At 45.5% G+C, this 19,601-nt stretch overlaps 1 protein-coding gene across 10 annotated transcripts in view; it reads right to left on the bottom strand.

Moving 5' to 3' along the window:
• The window catches only part of ULK4 (unc-51 like kinase 4), a 571,462-nt gene that overhangs the window by 21,982 nt on the left and 529,879 nt on the right, over positions 1–19,601 (bottom strand). Inside the window, exon 36 of one of the 10 annotated variants that reach the window (XM_053221614.1) lies at positions 17,806–18,883. The exons of the other annotated variants lie outside the window; for them this stretch is intronic. Within the exon in view, the coding sequence (XP_053077589.1) occupies positions 18,878–18,883 (6 nt within the window). The 3' untranslated portion in view covers positions 17,806–18,877. Of the gene's footprint in view, positions 1–17,805; positions 18,884–19,601 lie in introns of those variants that run through there. 10 annotated transcript variants of the gene reach the window in all.

Below are 19,601 nucleotides of genomic sequence, written 5' to 3'. Positions count from 1 at the left end.
CTGTTTGTTTTGTTTTTAGCTTTTGTTGTTTTTTCTCTGAGCGTATGGAGTTGGGGCGGACTCAATACCACTCCAAAGTTCAACCTCTGCCTTTCATTCTTGGATCCAAGGTAGTTGTGAGGCAGCATTATATTAGCAGCTGGTCCTGCTAACATGTACCGAATGCCGTGTGCCAGGTACTGTTTGAAGCACTTAGAGAGGAATTAGCTCATCTGAGCTCCTAAGAGTTAAACGTTGTTAATGTTCCCATTTCACATATGAAGAGACCGGGGCACAGAAAGGGTACATTCCTAAGGAAGCTATTAAAAAGCTCAAATAGAGACAATGAAATTCAAATCCATAAAATGACAAAACCTGAGAAAAAGTGCATTTTTGTCTTCTATTCACTTTTTTGTATTAGAACAAGTGGCGAAGATTACTACAGTAACTCTTCTTTTTCTAAACATGACATCTTCCTAAATTATTTCTTTTTAACCATCTGGATCACGTAGTTTTTAGCTAGTTGATACAGGGCTTCTAAAATTATGTCTTTTATGTTTTTCTATGTCCTTTTTCTATTTCCTTCTCACTTTCATTATGTCTTCATGTATTAATTTTTAACAGTTTTATCAAGGTTTCACTGACGTGATAAAGGGCACAAACATAAGTTATACAATCTGCTAAATGGTACGTATGCGTACAATTGTACACGTCCATGAAACCAACACTATAATCCAGATGGTGAACATATTCACCATCCCCAAAGTCTCCTGACACCTATTTGTAATCTCTCCCTTCTTCTCTCTGCTCCCACCTCCATTTCCAGGCAACCACTGATCTGCCTTCTGTCACTATTTTGCATTTCATAAAATTTTATGTAGGTGGAATCAGACAGCATATAGTCTCTGGCTAGCTACTTTCACTCGATACAATTATGTTGAGACTCATCCATGCTGTAGAATGTATCAAGAATTCATTCCTTGTTATAGCTGAGTAGTACTCCATTGCACAGATGGACATACCAGTTTGTTAATCTGATCACTTACTGATTGGCATTTGGGCTGTCTCCAGCTTTGGGGTATTACAAATGGAACTATCATGAACTTTCATACGCTGCTGATGGGAATGTCATTACCACTTCTGATGACCTTCATTTCTTTGTGTTGAAACAGCTTTCAATCTGGTGTTATCCTCCTTCCAACTGAAGGGCTTCTTGTAGTGTGGGTCTCCTGTTAATGAATTCTTTCCACTTCCACATATAAGAACATGTCTTTTTTTTTTTTTTTTTTGTCTTCAGTTTTGAAGGATACTTTTGCTGGATATAGAATTTGAAGCTGACAATGTTTCCATTCACTACTTCAAAGGTGTCGTTTCACCGTCTCCTCTCTCGCATCGTTTCTAAAGAGAAATGGGCTGTCATCTTCATTTTTGTTCCTCCGTATGTAATGTTTCTTTTTCCCCTGGCTACCTGAGGACTTTTCTCTTTATCACTGGTTTTGAGCAATTTGACTGTAATGTGCCTTTCGTTTTCACGCTTCTTGTGTTTGGGGTTCACGGAACATATTGGATCTGTGGGTTTATAACTTTCACCAAATTTAGAAAAATTCCAACTACTGTTTCTTCAAATATGTTTGCTGGCCTCCTCTTTCCCAGGATCTCTAATGACACATATGTTAAGCTACTTGAAGTTATCCAAAAGTTCCTTGATGCTCTTTATCTTTTTATTATTCTGTGTCCCATTTTGGATAGTGCCCATAATTATGTATTCAAGCTTCATTTTTCTTCTGCAAGGTCTGATCCACTGTAGATTTCTTTCCATGTGTATTTCATCTCTAAGAGCTCTATTTAGGTCTTCTTAAAAGATATATATTCATGTCTCTGCTAAAGGTTTTAAGTGTATGGAATATGGTTATAATAACTTTTAACATCCTTATCTGCTAATTCTAACATCTGTGTCAGTTCCGGATTTGTTTTGATGGATTGTGTTTTTCTGCTGCTTTGTATACCTTGTAATCTTTGATGCCAGACATTATGCAATTTGCCCTGACGCTTGATATTTTTGTATCCTCATAAATATTCTTGGTTTTTGTTTCGGGATGCGGTTGAATTACTGGAAACATTTTTATGATTTTGGTTCTTTCCTTTTTGATGTGTTAGGAGGGTCTGGAGCCCTGCTCAATTTGGGGCTAACTGTCCCCTGCTACCGAGGCAAGCAAGACCTTTCTGTGTATTCTACCCTATGCCTCGTGAATTATGAAATTTTCCAGTTAGGCTGGTGGGAACATTATTCCTGGCTCTTTATGAGCACCAGGCTCTGTTCCCTTTAATCCCTTTGGATAGATCTTTCCCTGGCCTCACAGGTATTGATCAGTACTCTGTGGAGTATTCAAGGGGAACCAGCTGTGGGTGTCTGAGGTTTCTCTGCATGCACACCTGACCTCTCCTCTCTGAGGCTGTGTCCTGAGAACTCCAGCTGCCTTGGTCTCTCTGGACTCAGCTCCATCTCAACTGGGGTGATCTTCTGGGCTCCACCTCACTGCCCCTTCCATAGGCCGTAGCCTGCAAACTCTCAAGCTGGGGCAACCACGAGATTCATCTCCCTGTGAACTATCTCTCAGGGACTGCTATTTTTCACTGCTTGATGGCCAGTGTCTTAAAAACCTTTGTTTTATAAGTAAAAAATATATATTTATAAAATTATTTTAATATTTTCTTGTTTGGTTGTTATTTTTGTTTCAGGTTGGAGGGTAAATCTGTGCCCTCTTACTCCGTTTTGCCCTGAAGTGAAGTTCTCATGTATTAATTGTAATGCTTTCCTGTTCAAAGTTTATCCAACCTTTTCTCTATTCTTGGGTACCTGGGATGTTTCTAGCTTTTCCCTTTTTGTGCACACGCGTGAGTCTGCAGTATACTTTAAGATGGTACAGCCACACAGATAGCCAACAATACACTGATATTTAGTCACAGCGGTGGTATTTTTCCTTAGAAAGCAGAGATTAATTGTATTAAGAAGAATAAAAGGCCTAGGTACTGACTCATGGATTTAAAGATGGGTGGCAACCACAGAATCTCAAGTTCTTATTTGTAAGAATATCTGGGCCCCGATATAGCCCAATTCGTTATAGGCCTTGGCAAAGAATACATGCCTATAACTGTATTGAGCCAGAAGACAAATTCTGCCAGGCTTGATTCATGGTAGGTTCCTGAAACCTCAACAGGCAGGGCCATCCATTACGTCCTAAGGCGCTGCGCTCCAATCCGCTGGCGTTTCTCTGCATCATGTATCTCACAGCCTCATGTGCCTAGGGTTTCTATCTACGTGGTGGCAGGGAAGGCAAAGGGTGAGGGGAAACGATGCCGCCATCATGGCTACCCAACTCTGGCAACCCGGATGCGGTGCCCGATGCACTGATAGTTGTATGAGAACACCAGAGATGCCTGTGCCCTGTACCACCCACAGGCTAAGCGGTCCATAGTCCAACGGGGCCAAAGCAGAGTGAGCCGGGTTGTCCCACAGCCCTCGTGAAAAAGACACAGACAATCAATCACCGTAAGGCCTGTGGTCTTCGTGAACGTCCCCGAAGATCCAACTCATCTATTACTTCCTATAAAGAATAGTAGGCCAGTGATGAGACAGAGCAGAGCTACTGATACGTATTTGCTATTTGGGCTTTGAAGATCATGAGGCTGGTGATTCCCGGTCACAGAGGAGACCTGGGAAGTTCTCCTCTTCACTCCCTGCCCAGTTAGAATCAACGTGCTGGTTGCAAAGGACAATTTAACAGCACTTTGTTAGGGGTTACAATAAAGCATCGGTATGGGTTTTGCTTTTGAAAGTATTTGTCTTATTTGACCTGATATTTAGGTGATTTTGAAGCAAACCATTAAGTGCACAGAAACAAAACATTAGATCAAAAGATCAAACTTAAAAAGAATGCCTTCAAGATCAAAGCCTCTTGTTCATCCCCTTGCTCCAGGAGTGTCTAGCAGAGGGAGAAAACATTTCTTTTGAGAAATATTCTTTTCAAAGAAAGATTAGAATCCAACTTCCAGAGAATGGCCAAAGGGTGGGGAGATGATAAAGGGTGGGGAAAAATCAGTAACGGCATTCAGAGCAAACCTCTCAGCTACCAGTCCAGACAAGCTGGTGCATCCCCGGGATGTCTGAATACTCAAGAGGGAACAACCCAGCTGCTGGTGAACTTGCCCAGAACCTTTCCAACCATCCACAGGGGCCAGAGGCCAGGGGCTAGGGTGATGGCACGTATCCAGGAAATGAGGCTCTCTGATCAAGACTGACCCAGCTGCTGCTGCCATCAGCCCCCCACGCAGAGCAGGTGGTCGTGAACTGTCCTCACCGCACATGGGTTTTGCCATAGTTTTTACGGAGGGGACGTCAATGCAGAAGGGACTGAGAACCAGTTCCTTTCCCAGCCCAATTCTAGGATTCCACAATGACACAATATGTACCGGATGGGACTACTGTTGATCTACAAGGGCCTGGCTTATTGTCCTAGGGGAGAAAATGAGCTGGAGGAGGTGTGTCCATGAACGACAGACACCTGTCTAGTGGCTGACCTCAAAATGTGTGGGTTCAATTCATTGACTGGGTTAATTCTCTCATTTTCCTGTAGTTGCCAGATGACAGGATGTGTAGAACAGGCTTGGCATCCTTAACCCAACTGCAACTTAACAAAAGACTCCTTTCCCAGAGCTCTGAGGATTCCTGTTCTGGTCACCCAGACCTTCCAGGCTGCTCTCCAGGGCAGGCCCTTCATTTGAGATCTAAGCTGTGTCCTTAATTTGCCCCAAGGCTCAATGTTTTGGACTGTCCCTTGCTTCTTTGGACCACCCCAGTCAAAGCCCCAGCCCTTGGACCCTTGGCTGAGATCGGAGGTCAGAGGATAACAACAGGTGACAGAAAAAGAATAAAGGCTCAAGACAGACTCACTGAGAGGCAGCCCTCAGAGCTGATCAGCCCTCCTGATCTTCATTCATTCTTTCCATGGCATATGACAGAAGTGTGACTGCAGAAAATCACAGTCCACATGGAAACCAATTCAAGCGGAATCAAGAGGTAAACCATATGCTGGGAAAAGAGCTGTAACAAGGATCACAGAGGGCTCGCTTCCCTAGTAAAGAGCTACAAACCAGTAAGTATAAGATCAACCGAACAACAACAACAAAAAACCCTAAAGGGCAAAGCAGGAAAATCGAGCTCGCAAGAAAAGAAACTCACGTGGTTTGTGGCCAGGAAATTGCACTTAATCCCACTTACAGTAAGTAAAACACGAATGACAGACACAGCAAAATATCATTTCCACCTCCTGATTGGCAAAGACGAAACCACCAAGGAGGAAGTGTGAAAGGTGCAGCCTGTAGTAGGGCGCCTGGGTGGCTCAGCGGGTTAAGCACCCGACTCTTCATTTCGGCTCAGGTCACAATCTCATGGTTTGTGAGTTCAAGCCCCACCTCGGGGTCGGCACTGACAGTGCTGAGCCTGCTTGGGATTCTCCCTCTTTCTCTGCCCTTCCCCTGCTTGTGCTCTCCCTCTCTCAAAAGAAATAAAACAGGAAGGAAGGAAGGAAGGAAGGAAGGAAGGAAGGAAGGAAGGAAGGAAGGAAGGAAGCTGCCATTTGTGTAAAGGGGGAGGGGGAGAGTGGCCGTCCAACCCTTTCTTGTATATGCACAAGGCACCCGTGGACGGATACACAGAAAATGATAGCGCTGGACGCCTCCTGAGAAGAGAATCTGGTGGCTAGAGAAAGGGGTGGGGGAGAGCTTGTTCCCTCTATATTCCTTTATTGACTGAAATTTGAACCGGCCATTGCTTTAGAGCTGCACTCATTTTGTCAATATCTAGGGAAGGAAGGTCCTTTCTGGAACCTCGTTCTGGTGCGTGTGCTGCTGTGGCATGCTGAACGAGAGGCTCCGTATCTTCAGAGATTGATAATATACTAATTTCCATTAAAAAGACAATAGATTGGGGGTGCCTGCGTGGCTCTGTCGGTTAAGTGTCCGACTTTGGCTCAGGTCATGATCTCACGTTTCTTGAGTTGGGGACCCGCATCGGGCTCTGTGCTGACAGCTCAGAGCCTGGAGTCTGCTTTGGTTTCTGTATCTCCCTTTCTCTCTGCCTCTCTCTCTCTCTCTCAAAAATGTATACACATTAAAAAAATTTTTTTAAAGACAATAGATTGGTGAATGATGGTCTGTGAAGGTCTTTCATATATTATGCTCTTGAATCCTTGTAATAAGCCTCTGAGGTGGGCATTATTTTTATCTCTGTTTTTCCGGGGGTTGGTGGGGGGGGGGGCATGGGGAGTGAGACTCAGGCTCCTTTCTTGAGCCACAGAGTCAAGTTCCAGAGCCTGGATTTGGCACGTAGTTATTCTGGTGGTCACCCAAGGCTGCATTTTTGGATCTGCCCAACCCAAAGCTCAGAGGCTATGAAGCTGCCAGAAGTCATGTGGGAAAGCAGCTAAGGGAGTAAGGGCAGCTGGAAGGCTGAGGCTGTGACAAGTGGCAGAGGGTCCACCTGGGTGCAATCCCGAGGCCTGTCTAGACCTTCAGGAGGAGGAGGCTGGGCACGTGGTAGAGGGAAGGAGAGAATCTTCTCCAGGGCCCAGGCAGTACCTCAGGCTTGGCCATAGCCCTGCCTAGGAGGGAAGGGAGCTAGGGCTGGGCAAAGAAAGACGGTTCCACGTGTATGCTCAGGAGTGGCACAGGAGTACAGATTTGGGCCAGGCTTCCCGCCAAAACTGCAGAACGCCTCCTTTCTCTTCCATGCTCGGGCCTTCTCACACCCAGGGCCTTCTCTCTCCGCTCCATCCCTCCCTGCCTCTTGCCTTCAGTCTCTGTACAAAACCTTCCCCCGGGAGTGATAGTTATCCTGGAGGCAGAGACCTCCTTGCTCCCCAGGGACACCCATCAGCTCCCCAGCTGGGCTTCTCCAGGGCCCCCAAGGCCCAGTCTGTGTCTTTCTCCATGGTAGGACACTGCAGATCTGTCTTATAACTGCTCTTTGTGCAAACCATTCACTGAAGACTGGAGAGAGTCCATGCAGGAGGCATGAGAGCTCCCTGCTGGCGCTCCGGGCACATCAGAGGGCCTGGTGCAATTCTAAGCGCTCATGGCAGACCCGGTCAAAGTCTCCACGATCAATGGGCAAGGTCAGGGTGGGGACTGAATCTTGGGGCCACGCAGAGGGTGCACAAGAGCCAAGGTGAAGAAGGCCACCGAGCAAGGGAGGCTGGAGGTCGAGGAAGGCTGAGCAAAGGGCCAGGGACGGATGTGTTTCCTCTAACAAGCAGGAGGAAAGAAAGTTGCTCCCGGTTAACTCAGTGGAAGGAAGGACAAGAGGACCGAGCAGGAGGGAGTGGGATACGGTTTCCTGCTGGCTCAAGAACCGAAACGATGTGAGGAGGAAAACAAGGCAGCTTCCTCTTTCTGCCCTTGGGATGGGCATTTCGGCTGTGAGTGGAATAGGATGCTTATCTTTAGATTGATTTTTCTTGGTCCAAATTTCAAAAGCAAAGTCAGATCAAACGGGGGCCCTGTGGGGTGAAATCTGGTTGTGTAATTTCGCTCTGCAGAGGACAGGACACAGAGGTGGGACCGACGGAGGGCACATTTTAGCTTCTCCTTTCACCCCTGAGACACGGAAACTCTCTGGGGGTTTGAACACCCTTCAACTGCTGTCTGACTAGAGATTCGGGTCTATGGAAGCATCCCTCTTCTCTGGACAAAATTGAGGGAAAAGCCTCAAACCCGCCTAGGATGACAACATTCGCCAGAGTCCAAATACAGGAACTAGAGTCATTCTGGAAAGTACTGCACTGAGTCTGAAGTTACGTCTGTCCATAAGGTGTAGCCTGGTGAATCTTATTATTGGCCAGGGATGCACATTTGAAGACAGGGTCTACATAGCTGGTTTTCTTAAACCAGGGTTGAAACTTCTTTTGGAACTGATCCCACGAGCCCGTGTGTAAATACAAGGTGACGGGGTTAAGTGTCTTCAGAGTTGCTTCTAGATCTCTTAAGTCTAAGGTGTGTGTGAGCAGACCCAAAGGGAAACAGTGATTTCTTTGATGAGGAGAATTATCCTAAAATTCAGTTTGCTTCTATTTATCCTTCGTATGTAAGTTTTGTGGGAAAACCAAACTTCAATAATTTCACGAACAGAACGTGAAATCTCCGTGGCCATAAACCTTCCATCTCCCACTTTTTGCTTCTTAACTGAATCCCAGGTATGAACTTCTCTACATGGCTTTGCCTAGGGAAGCTGGGCCCACCCGAGCCCCAGAGGTTGTGTCCAACCAGCCTGAGCTCATCCCAGCTTAGGCACTGACCCTAAGCTGGTCAAGGAGACTTCAGAGAAAGTCTGTGGGGAGCTTCTTTGGAAGGTCCCTTCTCCCAGACCTTGGCAGAACCCAGAGAAGCTCTGGAGGGCCTGTCTTGGTGTCATTTCTGGAACTACCACCAGTGGCCTGCTACAGTCCAACCAAGCAGCTCATGTGACAAGGAGGGCACTTTGAGAGTGAGGGGAAGGGAGAGCCTTGGGCCCTCCTGTATCTCTGACTCCCTTCTAGAAGGTGTAACGTGCTTACTCTCTGCTTAAACCAGTGGGACTCAGAGTTTTTGTGATTTACTGGTGACATAAGAGAGTAACTACCCCATGATCCTAACAATGCTTCAAGGGACCTTATTATGCCCCAAAGTATAACCGGCCAAAGAGCTGCCAAACCCACTCATGGACGTGCCCGGTGGCTGTTTACTCAGACAAGAAACCCTCCTGGAAGTAATCTGAATGGCCAGTTTCCAGCCTAGTCTTGAAAGGTGAGGGTCAAAGATGGCGAACCTTTGGGTCCCTCCGGTTTCCATTCACAGCAAGGCAGGCACTCCCATCTGACCGTCAGGGTCCATAGCACCAAGCACACTGTGGGTGTGGAGGGGGCTCCGTGTCTGAGAGTGCTGCTGGGGGAACATCTGAAGCAGGTGGGCAACTTCTGAGGCTTTCTAGCTTTTTCTACTGTAGCCGTATCTCCCATACATTAATTTTTTTTTTTTTTTTTTTTTTTAGTTAACCTTCTTAAGTTGTCTTATTATTGCTGTTGCTGTGGCAATTATATACCACGGCCTTAAAATGTTTCTAATTCTGCAATATCGTGCCATCATCTGAGGGCAGCGACCATTTCAAAATCATGGCTATTACTTACTGAGTTTATAGTTTCAGGTATTAGAGGGAGAAGGCTCAGTGCGCGAAAATGACTGAAATAAATGATGAAATATCCCCAAGGGTGACTCTAGCCTCTGAATTTTTGATTAGATTTTACAGTCACCTGGCCCCCAACGCCCACTAAAAACAATCATAAATACTCTCACAAAACTCCCTCAGAGATTCAGCATTACTGAAAACACCCACAAAATACAAAGTGAGCTTAATATGATTTTGGTGCCTGAACCCACACATTTTATGTTGACAAAAGGCCAAGGCTGAGGGGAACTTTCACAGGACGAAATCGTGAGCGGTACCCTCTGACATCCCGCAGAACCTCAGGCTGATGAAGGCTGCGGAGTCCGAGGTCATCAGAGCAGGAGGAATCCTGGGGCATATTCACCCCACTTCTCCTCGTTGTACAGAAGAAACAAGAGCGCAGGGCTAGAGAGAAGCCCCAGGAAGGGGAGAGTGAGTTGGTTTAACCAGAGCTGCCCGTCATCATCTCCATTAGAGCAACCTTATTTTGGTCTAAGGTCTGGTAAGGTCTCCGCCCTATGACATTACAGCGATAGTGATGATGACGACAGCTAAGTTCACTGAAGATTTACTATGTGCCATCACTCTGCAGGGACTCGCTCATTTAATCATACAATGACGGGACGAGGAAGGTGCTGTTACTACTTCCGTTCAACAGATGGGGAAACTGAGACAGAGGTTAAGTGCCTTTCACCCAGCTGGAGAGCGGGAGAGCTAGGATCTAAACCCTCCCCGTCTGGCTTCAGAGGCTCTTCTCTTACTCTTACTGCTTCCCTTCCGGGCTTCTCTCATCTTCAGTGGGCTTCCACTCCTCAGTGAGCCCTTTCTAGCTCTGCGGTGGTATCAGTGATTAGCGGGCTTGCACTGGGAAGGGGTGGAGGGACACCCAAGTAACTGGACTGAGTTTTATTCCTGAGGTGCCAGATCCCTGGGGGCAGCATGACAAAGCATATTCCAGGTGCTTCCCAGAATTATTCGCACTCTCCAGGCCACGAGTCCCCCATGGACAAGGGCTGTGGCACATGTATGCTGAATATCGTCTCTCGATACTAAGGACCATTGCTACCCTTCTAAGCTCCTGCCTGTAGGAAGGAACCCTGGAAACGACAATTCCCAGACTCCTTTGCCAGCGGGTGCCACCTGAGATTCTGCTGGTGAGATCAGTCACGTGAACTAGGGCAGGCAGGCAAAGAGAGGTCAATATTCACTGGAGACCCTGAAGACAGCAGCCTGGGGATTTGCACACGGCAGGTGTGAGGTAGGCTTCTCGGTGGAGGTGATATTCCACCCGCACCTCGAAGGATTAGATGCAGTTTACAAAGCGGACTGAAGGCAGAATGACTCCCTGTAGAGAGGGCTTGGTGGGAACCAAGGCATGAAGGTGTGAAGGACGCGGTGGGCCCAGGACCCAGGGATGGGAGTGGCGTCGGTGTCACTGGAGGGCGCGGAGATGCAGTGGGAGAGCGTATGGGGCCAGCTGTGATGGGCTTTGTGGGTCATGCTAAGGAGCTCGTACTTTATGCTGTCAGCAGAAAAAAATCATGAGAGTTTTTATAGGAATGGAAGTGATCAGATTTGTTTTGTAATGATAATGTGACTTCAGGACAATATGAATAGTGACAGTGATGTGACAAGTCCCCCTCCCCCGCCCCTTCATCCAAACACATGGAAATGCTGGGCAGCACACAACCCAAATGACAAGGAAACACATAACTCAGTCTGAGAGAAAGGGAAGGGATCCCTAGAGAGCAGTGGGAAGCGGGGCAGGAAGCCAAAGCCTCTGGGGATCTTGACCAGGGTGGCCCTCAGGGGGACAGGCTGCATCGCCAGCCCGGTGCACGCTGGAGGCCACAGGCCCCACACTTGCCACACCAGAGCCGAGCTTCCCGGCTGAGGCCGGGGGTCAGGCAGGCCCGTCCTGTCTGTGGCGCAGGCCTGGGAAACTGTCCACCAGCTGGGGACCGTGTCGGGGAGGCTGCCATGTCTCAGAGCCGCTGATGGAGAAAGAATTATCACTGAGACGTCAGAGGTCTTTGGTGAGGGGCGACATTTGTGCTGAGGCCTAAGCTAGAAAGAGGAGCCTGAGGAAGAGCAGAGGACGGTGAGCAGAGGGAACCCCAAGCCCAAGGACCACACACCAAGGGGCCTGAGTGAGGGGCTCCGTCCCTGTGGCGGGAAGTTGGTGGGGGGAGGAGGAGGGGCCAGGCCACCTAGGACATTCCAGACCTCTGCAAACAGAGCCCCAGGTGCTGTGATGGGCCACTCCTGGGCCAGGAATGTGCCCCATCAGAGCCCATCCATCCTTTAAAAAAGTTTTTTAATGTTTATTTTGAGAGACAGAGAGTGTGAGTGGGGGAGGGACAGAGAGAGAGGGCGTCACAGAACCCAAAGCAAGATCCGGTCCCTGAGCTGTCAGCACAGAGCCTGACATGGGACTCGAACCCATGAACTGGGAAATCATGACCTGAGCTGAAGTTGGACGCTTAACTGACTGAGCCACCCAGGCGTCCCCCCATCCATCCTTTAGGGACCAAAAGTCTCCTGAAATTTCTCTCCCTCCCATGGCCTCTATGAGTGCCTGCTGTGCTTATGGTCAGCACTTATTTGCTGTTTAATTGTCCTGCATAGAAGCTCTGTGATCCTGAATTCCTTCTGGAACCCTAACTCCTGCCTCTCTTCAATCACCGATGCCTGGCATCTGCCTGGTGTGAGGGGCGGGGGATGGGGGAGAGGGAGAGCCATCCTGCTACAAACACTGAAAACAGAACAGAAGGAGTGCCTCAGCCTTTTGATTCTGAGACTGATGCCACACCGTACGAAGGGCCACAGGAAGGTTTTCAGCATACTGCAGTGGTGAGTAGGAGCCACAAGGATGCGGACATTGAACGCCGTTTAAAGGACTGGCAGACGTTTCTTCTTCGGAACACAGACCCAATCCCAGGGGTCTCAGCCCCAGAGCTTTGGAACACAGAGATTTCCAGGCCCCTCTAGACCCAGTAAGTCAGAATCCCGGGGGGCGAGGGGTGAGCACTCTTCAAGTTCCACAGGCGAAGAGCCACTGAAATCGACTGAAGCCAAAGAAAAATTCACACTATTAACAGATTTGATTTCTGTTCTTTCCAATGGGCCACAGTGACGCTTGCCAAAGCAAACTGCCTTGCTTAACCCAGCCTCTCTCGCCGTAAGAGGTTAAGGATGATGAGATCGTCAAGAGTCCTTGGATGGGCTAGTACAATATCGCACTGCAGAAGCGCGTACCCGTCAGCTCAGTATCCCAGGTGACAGAGGAAATGAATGATGCCCTCCTGCCTGGCGACGTTACGCCCACACTTTTCGCCCCTATAGGTCACAGGCCTAACACAAATCAACACATTCACAGTCGACAACTGACTAGGCAGCACTTGGCCTTATGCGTTTACAGTAGATGAAAAATTGTGTCCCTCCTGGCGATGCTGCATCTATCATTTGATTCTGCTAATGAATGGGAGACTCAGGCACCCAAATAATACCATATACCACGTTTAGCAACTGACATTCAGTTTCAGATGCAAGGGAGGGAAAACAATATTTGGCTTACAAGGCTAATGCATAAACTCAAGCCAGAAAGCTACCGGAAAACTATGAAAAATTGGCTTTTGGGGTTCCTGATGGATACATTATTGCAGGTTTTCTGTCTGTAAGGAGAGATAAATATTGAGATTCTATGGACAAAAGTATGGGCCTTTTCTAAGAGTTTATGGCTCACTATTCAATCCCACATTGGCCAGTCCCCAAAGTGAGTTGTAATTTCCACACTATGCCATTAAACATCCCTGTGCACTCATGTTTTTTCTGTTTTTAAAATACACAAATTAACCAGAATTGGTACTGTTTAAAGATATTTAGACCTTCCTGTTCTCAGGTTTTTTCCTTTAAATCAAAAAACAAGATTTTGATCTAAAAATAAGTAAATGGGTCCCAACTACCATAATTACATCTTCTGTTTTTGAAGATTAAATCCTTTAAGAGTTAAGTTCACCTCCTCTAAACTGTGTTCAGAAGGGTGATAACCCTGAAAAGGTGGTAAACATTTGTGCCTGTTGGGGGGCCTCCAATCAGGGAAGGTCAAACAGAAGAGACAGTCAAAATACTTAAGAATCCGCATGGTGTGGGACCGAGCAGCCAGAATGGGCACTGACCAATCCCAGGTGGTACCCACCGGGGCATTCGGGGTGGATCTCAGCCTGGGGTAACATAGCAGGTCTAGGCACTCAGGAATACCTGAACTCTTTAGAACATCACTAAGGAACCTCAACAATTCGGTGAGAACAATTCAGTGAGTTGGGAGGGTCGAACGTTTGCAAAAATGGCTGCAGTTATTCTCCGCTTAGTAGCCGCACCTTTGACCATGTGACCTTGCAGCTCCTCCTATCAGGAAGTGGACTCTTTTCCCACTTTTAAATCTGGGCTGGTCTTGGGACTTGGGGTGGCCGACAGGATGTGATGGAAGTGATGTACCAGTTCCAAGCCTAGGATTCACGGGGCCCTGCACACTTCCGTTCTCCCTCTTGGACCCAGCCTGGGCGAGCTGGGTTCTGCCTTGAGAACCAGCCTGGGCTAGCCTGCTGGAGAACGAGAGGCCACATGGGGCAGAAATGGCCCAGCCACGATCCCAGGTACGTGACACAGCCCGGCAGACTTGCATAGTCTCCTATCTGACCTGCAGCTGACCAAGGATGCATGAGATAGCCCAGTCAAGACCAGTAAAAGAATGGCCAGAAACTCCCAGCTTCAGTGGCTGAACAGAATCATGAGCCATTAAAGTGGCTCTTGTCTTAAGTCAGTAAATTTCAGAGTGGTCAGTGTAGCAATATTTAATTGATATAAATAGAGGTCTTTGAGACATTTGGATGGGGAGATTATGTTCTGTGGTCCTTTGCTCAAGAGGAGTAATTTAGAAACCTAGTGAACATACTATTTTTGTGTTGCTTTACTTCCAACCATAATAGCCCATATATTTTTCCACATTGCTAATTTGTATTATAATAGTTTCTAATGACCACAAAATATTCCACCAAAGGAGTCAAGTATAATTTACCTGATCATGCCCATGTTGGTGGATTTTTAGATTGACTACAATTTCTGAACTATATATAATTTTGTACATACAACATATCCCATGTTTCTGATGATTTCTCTACGATAAACTTAGGCACAAAATTACTGAGTCAAGGTTATTTGTAATACTATGGTTCTTGAAACACGACAGCTGATACTTTCGATAGGGGCTAAATGTTCACTGACACCAGAGGGGATGGACACGGGTTTCATCACACACTTGCCAGCACTGGATTTATTTTGGGGAGGCACAAATTTAGTGGGTGAAAAACTGAAAAATGAGAGCTGTGCTCACATTTCTTTGGATGAAAGCCTGGGGCAATCATGGAGCCATCTAATGGATATACCGCCAGATGAATGAGGTTGGCATAAAATTTTGAAAATGTAGAGAACGAAGGGAGAGGTAAATGTTGCTCAGATATTTATTTCTGGAACATTTACAGCAGCTCTAAATTGTGAAAACTGGTAGGTATTTATCTGCTTTTCTAAATAAAACGAGCTTTCAGAGGAGGAAACTTCATTACTACAGATAACCGCATTTGACTATGTGTCACTTACCTCTAAATGTGTGTCTATAACGGGCATTATTTAACACAATCATATCGAGGGATTAATACTAAATTGACAACAAATAAACTCTACAGGATTTCACAGTAAGTTTTCACTGATTTCTGGATTATTCTCTGGTTGCAGAAGACTTCCCAGATAATACGCGCACGCCTGGGACAAGCTTTATCTTAATCAAGGCCTAACGATGCATGCACACAGCCCCACGTCGGCCTGGAGAGGTTCCTGTACCCCTCCATAAACCACTCAGGTGGTAGTGAGAAGCACCACGTAGGTTCAGCCAGGAGAACCCACAGTGACACCCTCCCGGTAATGATACAAGTGATGTGTAGCTAACAGCAGTTAAAGCATTAAAGTTTATAAAACAGAGTTAATTTTCTCTCCTTAGGAAACAAGTTCGAGACTGACTCAAGGTTACCATTTAGAAACATTATGCTCACATTCTTGCATTCTGGTAGGCTTTGCATAGCAAATGAAAGTGTGGAGTTATATATAGCTAACGCCAGAAACTGGGCCTAATGTTCAGCAGATCATATCCATGCAATAGCAAGGAAATTCCAGAAGCTTCTGAGCCCTTGTGCAAGCCTAGCCAAGACTAGGTCAATCCCAAGACTTGAAGGAAAAGTCAGATCATGCCTGTGGGACATCTACTTGTATACCTAGTAAGCATCTCAAATCAACATACCCTAAATTGAACAGAACAATTCAACACCAATCTTGTCCTCAAAATCGACTTTTCCTAGTTATTCTTGGTCCCCTTATCTCTCTCATGCCCCATATCCCATATGTCACGAAATCTGTTAGGTCTGTCTCCACAGTGATCTAAAATGTGACCTCTTCTCACCACCTACACTGCGACCACCCTGGGCCAAGTCACAGTTACCTTTGTCCCTGGTATTGCAGTAAGGGACCTGACTTCACCTTCCACTGTTTCCACCCTCCCTCCAGTCTCTCCATACTGGCCCTGTCACTGTTCCTTGAATCTGCTACACCTGGCTGTTTTTAAAATAAGTTAGGAACATTCCTGCCGCAGGGCTTTTGCACCTGCTCTTTCCTCTGCCTGGAACGTTCTTGTCCTAAACACTTACAGGGATCACTCCCCCACTTCCTTCAATTCTTTACACAAATGTCACCTCTCAACTGCAGCCAGAACCCTTCATACCTCGTCTGCCGATTCCTTTGTTAATTTACCCCAGGCACTTATTACTTTCTGATATACTAGATCATTCCCTTATTAACTGTCTATGCCCTCCACCCAAGAATGAAAAGTCCATGAGGACAGAGATTTATGTCTGTTTCGCTTCACAGACGTATCCCCAGATCTAGGGACAAAGTCTGATACGCAGTAGGTAAGTGTTTATTGAGTTGATTTTTTTTTCTCCTCTTCATTTTAGAATTTGAGATCAGAGATAAGAAAGAGCACAGTTATGAAATCCGAAACTCCAGAAAAGGTCATAAAAAATAAGACAAAATGTTATTAACATTGCTGCAACCCAGTGCTTTGCACAGGCTGGCGTTCCTGCCTCAGTTAGACCATAGGTAAGCTTCGAAGCACCAGGATACTTTAAACAAACATCAGTCCCCAGGAAGGTTCATGAGCTCAGATCCCACAATACACACTGAACACTTTCTGAATCTAATATACTTAAACCTTGATCATTTATATATATATATATATTTGCTTCTGTCTGACCTAGAATAATCAGGACCCGAAGTCCTGAATCCAGATTGAGAAGGAGGGTCACGAAAGGGTGTCTGGTGTGACAGAATTCCTCAAGCTCAGGGACGTGTCCAAGACTGTGCAGCCGCGTGGATGGAACAGACCCAGAAAGGGTCAGAGAAGGCTACTGTATTTCACTCCAAAATGAAAAGGTATGATTTCTGAATCATTTATTGCCCGGGGATCATCCACACTGCCTGCTGCCTTCATTAGTCAAGACTGAGGGCTGAGTAGGATGGGAAGAAATCAATACCCTGTAGAGGTGGTGCCACTGAGGCAAAGAATATTATATTAACCACTTTTTTTCTCTTTTAACCAGCTGGCATTTTATTTCATGTTTAAATGAAATGCTATTCAATCTTTTAAGATGAGGGGAAATGTTCATTTCAACGTAACAATGTTGAATACAATGGACTGAGTCTTCCCAGGACTCAAGATAACTTCTAATTAGCTCTAAGTTATACACCAGGAATGGATGTAAGGAGTGAGTGAGCACTAACTTATTTAATGGTATACAGCCAGCTGAAAAGATTTCAACCAATCTCGATTTACTGAACTTTCCATTAGTTAACAGCTTAAGCACTGGGTGGGAATGGTTGGTTGGTCACTGTTTTCTACAGAAACAGGCTATGTTTACAGTGTTGCAACGAATACATTTGAGTAAATGCATCTTTATTTTAAGTATCTATTAATACAAGTGAAGAAACACGAGAAAACACACACACACACACACAAAGTTAAGAATTTGGCTGGCATTGAATGCATATTGTCACAGATGTCATTGTTAAAAGATTTCACAGTCTGGGTGGCTCAGTCACCACCCAGCACTGGGTGCTCAGTTAAGCATCTGACTTCAGCTCAGGTGATGATCTCACGGTTCGTGACTTCGAGCCCCTGAGTCGGGCTCTGTGCTGACAGCTCAGAGCCTGGAGCCTGCTTCGGATTCTGTGTCTTGCTCTCTCTCTGCCTCTACCCCATTCATGCTCTCTCTCTCTCTCTCTCTCTCTCTCTCAAAAATAAATAAACGTTAAAAAAAAAAAGATTTCACAGTCTCATAAATTGTGAACTAAAGTATCAAATAGTTTAAAGTATTAAAATACTCTGAAAAATTAGTTGGAATCTCTAATGACTGAACACCGCTTGGAAAGAGGAATTCTACTTTTTTTTAATGTTTATTTTGAGAGAGAGTGAGAGCACGTGCATGTGTGAGTGAATGGGGGAGGGGCAGAGAAAAAGAAGGAGAGAGAATCCCGAGCAGGCTCCCTGCTGTCAGTGGAGAGCCCGATGCAGGGCTCGAGCTCACTGTGAGATCACGACCTGAGCCAAAATCTACTGAGCCACCCAGGCACCCTGAGGAACTCTACGTCTAAGAGTTATTTGATGTTGGTCATCTACAGTAAAACTCAGTTTAAGGTTCTAAAACCATCTTGGCCTCTCGATTAATAAAATATTTTTATAATATTAATAAATTTAACACTTTCTATTTAATAAGTTTAACAGTTTCTATTTAAGATCGCCGCTGAAGCCCAGGCCTAACTGGTGATGAACGGTCATGCTGAAGATGTCAGAGTCAGAGCAAGAACACGGGAAAATTGTAATCATTTGAGCACTTGGGTGACGAAAGTGGGCATTTCATTCCTCAAGGGAAGCTACAGTAAAACCTTGGACTGCGAGTAACGTGTTCTGCGAGTGTTCCCCAAGACGAGCACGCATTTCTAATAAATTTAACTGGATAAACGAGCGATGTCTTGCGTTACGAGTAGTACGTGATGCCGAACGTCACGTGATCACAACTGAGCCAATGGTTCTTGAAATTTGCTTGGAAATACAAGTGCTTTGGTTTACAAGCATGTTTCTGGAACAAATTATGCTCACAAACCAAGGCTTTACTTGTACTTTTGTAAATCTAAGCACTGTCAAGAATGTCTGACTAATGGAGACTTACACATAGTTAAAAGGTTCCGCTACTGGTTTTCAATGTGCTTGACTTTTCTCTCAGAGATAAATGGAGTTGTCTTCAACTCATTGTTGAGTGGGAACAAAACAATATTTGCATCAAGACTTACTGAAATTGTTTAAGCAAGTCAGTAAATAGAGGTTCTCATATGTCTGGGATCCAGAAGGAGAGAGGATGCGGATGACGGGAAGCCTAACGCCACCATCTTGGCTCTCACACGCCTGGTGGCCTTCGGAAGGCAGAACACAAAAGGACGGAAGGCTGACGGGAACAAAGCCGTGAAAGATTATTCTTTGGACCCTCAAGTCTGTGATCAAGAGAGGCAGTCTTATGAAAACTCAGCATGCTGTTAGAAGCCATTTCTTTCAACTATTTTCAAAGTACTTGAAATATTTAGAATATTGCCCAGTTGCAGCCATGGTTTATTTACTCCCAATTATTCTCTCTCCAAAAAGTTCAGATTCCAAGTTGGAAAACGGTCCTTATTTAAAGTGAACAGATCATTTTAAAATGAGAGAAAATGATAAAAAGCTCTGATTCCAAATAAAAAATTCACAGCGAATGTCTGTCGGGGGGAGTATGGGTAATTACAAACATTTCCAAGTGATCTATGTTAGCAGAGAAGTTATCTTTGGCTCCATATCTGTCAAATTTAGATACACAAGTATGGTTAAATGTTTAAAAATTGAAATAATTTATTCCCTGACTAGTGGGATGTGGACACAAGAACATTTTCACAATATTAAAGAATAGGCAAAGTTTTTCTTAAAATTAAATATATTACAACAGCCTGCAGCAAAAGAATGTTAGACAGAATCATGTGTTTATGTCAGGATGAAATCAGTATCACATTCAAAATTCATAAAACATCAAACATTCAAATACAAATGAACAAATGTTATAATTGTTATTTAGCCATTATGATTTTTTAAAATTATAGCGCTGCCTCTGATAATAATTATTTGGCTCTGTCTTCTTCCCAGGGTTTGGAAGAAATGAGTTTCCTCTTCTTGAGGTGCATTTAC

The sequence above is a fragment of the Acinonyx jubatus genome, chromosome C2 (assembly GCF_027475565.1).
Source record: "Acinonyx jubatus isolate Ajub_Pintada_27869175 chromosome C2, VMU_Ajub_asm_v1.0, whole genome shotgun sequence".
In the NCBI taxonomy this organism is placed as follows: domain Eukaryota; kingdom Metazoa; phylum Chordata; class Mammalia; order Carnivora; family Felidae; genus Acinonyx; species Acinonyx jubatus.
This window is presented reverse-complemented; position numbering and strand designations above follow the sequence as displayed.